This window comes from Myotis davidii, unplaced genomic scaffold, assembly GCF_000327345.1.
Source record: "Myotis davidii unplaced genomic scaffold, ASM32734v1 scaffold46, whole genome shotgun sequence".
NCBI classification, from domain to species: Eukaryota; Metazoa; Chordata; class Mammalia; order Chiroptera; family Vespertilionidae; genus Myotis; species Myotis davidii.
The window spans coordinates 5,308,277-5,311,705 of record NW_006383006.1 but is presented as its reverse complement, the minus strand read 5'-3'; the positions used below and the strand labels follow the sequence as shown (position 1 = coordinate 5,311,705).

Genomic DNA, 3,429 nt, shown 5'->3' with positions numbered 1-3,429 from the left:
ATATATATTTTTTTTTTAAACTGATATACAAAGCTATAGCAAGACCCAAAAATATCCAACTTAAACTGATTTGAGCTAAAAATTTATTGAGTTATGTAATTGAAAAATCCAAAGATAGGAATGACTTTAGGCATGATTTACTGACAAGGGGTTCCAACAGTATAATCAGTACTGGGATAATCTTTCACTTTTTCTACTCTGACTGCTTTCTCTGGGTAATCTCCATTATTAGACAGGTTCTGTGTGCTTACTACTTCTGGGTTCAAGTCCTACATGGAAAAATATTGTGTATATCCTCAAGATAAAAACAACTCAGGGTTGAATCATTTGGCTTAATTATTTTGATATGGGTCAAGACCTCATTCCTGAAGCAATCACTATTGCCGAGAGAATATCATGTGTAGATTATTCTAGACCAGGGCTACATGTTGTACCCTAGGTTGAAATGAGCTTTACCCAGACCATGTGGGATCAGAGTTGGAAAAATAATTGGGGAAGGTAGGCAGGAGGGAGAAGATATTCCTATTGATACCAAATATTTACATGAGCCACAAAGCATAGCACTGAACAGTATGATTTTGAGGAATATGAGAGGTTTTTACAGGAATTTTAGCATCTCTACCTTTCTACTTATGGTATAACTTGAAATGAACTGATTATTAATAGATATGCCAGATTTTCTTCAACAATTCTCTTACTTCTAGATTTTGAAACCCCCAAGGAGTCCTCTTCGGGATCTGAGAGATGGGAATGAAATAGTTCAGGTAAGTTTCTAGTATAAATGCTTTATAGATGACTATTTTCATGATATTGTTAATAGTAAGGAACTTTGTTAGCCATATGAAGAGAGAACATCATAAATGATTCTCTATTGAATATGAACAAGTAAGCATGCCATGGTTTTCAGATTAAAATCCAAACACTTGAGTAAGCTGGCACTCATGATTTTTAACCCCTAATTACTTTGCAGCCTTCTTTCTTGCTACTCTCACACATATATCTCACCAATTAGAATTGCTTACTATTCCCCAAGCAAGACATGAACTCTGGTACCTGCAAGTATTTACATATGATGTTCCCGCTGCCTAGACAGCTAGTTCTCATTCTTCTTTTTTGTTTTATTAAAAATTTTTAAAAAATATACTGAAAGTAGGAATAGTTTTACAGTGAATGCTCATATAGTCATCAACTAGATTCTAGAATTAATATTCTATCATACTTGCTTTATCATAAATCTGTAGCCCTCTTTATTTGGTAATTCCTATTTGTCTTTCAAGACTCAAGTTTGGAATCACTTGTCTCAGAAAAATCATCCCTCTATACCAGCCGTAGGCAAACTACGGCCCGCGGGCTGGATGCGGCCTGTTTGAAATGAATAAAACTAAAAAAGAAAAAAGACCATACCCTTTTATCTAATGATGTTTACTTTGGATTTATATTAGTTCACACAAACACTCCATCCATGCTTTGGTTCCGGCCCTCTGGTCCAGTTTAAGAACCCATTGTGGCCCTCGAGTCAAAAAGTTTGCCCACCCCTGCTCTATACCTTCTATTGTAATTATTTACTAATGTCCTTTCTAAATTGAGAGCTCCCTAAAGGCAAGAACTTTATCATGCGTTTTTTAAATATATTGTGCCCAGTCCCAATTGGGGCCAATCGGGGCGGCTGGCCGGGGAGGGACGCGGAAGGTTGGCCAGCCAAGGAAGACTGCAGGAGGGCTCCAGGGCGTGTCCGGCCCATCTTGCTCAGTCCCGATTGGCCGGACCCCAGCAGCAAGCTAACTTTTCCCGTCCTCTCTGGAAAAAACCAAAAATATTGTGCTCAGTAAATAATGGCTTCTAGTACATTTTGTTGATGGATGCAATGCAAATAGTTTTGGAGAACATACAATTCTGAGTGCTCATTCTACCTTGGCTTCTTTAATCTTTCTTCCTTTTTTACTTTCACTTATAAAAAAATCTTTTCAATTAGTGTTTTGGGTTTCCTTTTTTAATATATTTTATTGATTTTTTACAGAGAGAAAGGGAGAGAGATAGAGAGTTAGAAACATTGATGAGAGAGAAACATCGATCAGCTGCCTCCCGCACATCTCCCACTGGGGATGTGCCCGCAACCCAGGTACATGCCCTTGACCAGAATCGAACCTGGGACCTTTCAGTCCGCAGCCCGACGCTCTATCCACTGAGTCAAACCGGTTTCGGCGGGGTTTCTTTTTTAAATATATATATACTTGAGGCCCGGTGCACAAATTTGTGCATGGGTGGGGTCCCTCAGGGTGGCCTGCGGGGATCAGGCCGAAACCCGCAGTCCAACACCGCCTGCAGCTCCTACCTGCTGCTCCCGCTCATCCTGGCCCCACTGCACCTGCCGCGGGCTCGCACCCTATCAGTCCCGATGGGTCGAGGCTCATGCTGCTGCAGTAGCACTTGCCAGCTGTGACTTCTGGGTCTGGTGCCCTCCCAGGGGGAGTGGCCTGCAGGATCGGGCCTAAACCGGCTCACTGACACCCTCCGAAGAGTCCCAGATTGCGAGAGGGCACAGACCAGGCCAAGGGACCCCACCAGTGCACGATTGGGCTGGGAAGGGACCGTGGGAGGGCTCCAGGGTGTGTCTGGCCCCGTCTTGCCCAGTCCCAATTGGGGCCAATCGGGGCCGGCTGGCCGGGGAGGGACGCGGAAGGTTGGCCAGCCAAGGAAGACCGCAGGAGGGCTCCAGGGCGTGTCCGGCCCATCTTGTTCAGTCCCGATTGGCCGGACCCCAGCAGCAAGCTAACCTACCGGTCGGGTGCATCTATCCCTGGTAGTCAGTGCACATCATAGCAACTGGTTGACTGGTCAACTGTCTGACCCCTGGTGGTCAGTGCACATCATAGCAAGCGATTGAGCAGCCTTAGCATATCATTAGCATATTATGTTTGATTGGTTGAACAGTCGACCAGTCACCAGACAACTGGACACTTAGCATAATAGGCTTTTATTATATAGGACCAGAGGCCCAGTGCATGAATTCATGCATGGGCGGTTGGCCGCTGGCCCTGCCCTCTGGTCGAACTCCCGGTTTAACTCGCAGTTGAACTCTCAGTTGGGAACAATTTGCATATTAGCCTATTATATAGGATTTTTTATTGATTTCAGAGATGAAGGGAGAGGGAGAGAGAGAGAGAGAGAGAAACATCAATGATGGGAGAGAATCACTGATCGGCTGCCTCCTGCATGCCCCCTATTGGAAATCGAGCCTGCAACCTGGGCATGTGCCCTTGACCGGAATCAAACCTGTGACCCTTTAGTCCACAGGCTGATGCTCTATCCACTGACACACCAGCTAGGGCACATCCACATTCTTATCAGAACCCTGAACTACCGATATGACTACATAGTTGATTGGACAATGTTAAAGCAGAAAACAGCACAGCCAGCAGCCCTTTCTGG

General features: G+C 44.5%; 1 protein-coding gene across 1 annotated transcript in view; it reads left to right on the top strand.

Moving 5' to 3' along the window:
* Positions 1-3,429, top strand: part of CASC5 (cancer susceptibility candidate 5) — a 63,765-nt gene that overhangs the window by 12,555 nt on the left and 47,781 nt on the right. Inside the window, exon 4 of the mRNA XM_015557531.1 lies at positions 705-764. Within this exon, the coding sequence (XP_015413017.1) occupies positions 705-764 (60 nt within the window). The remainder of the gene's footprint in view (positions 1-704; positions 765-3,429) is intronic.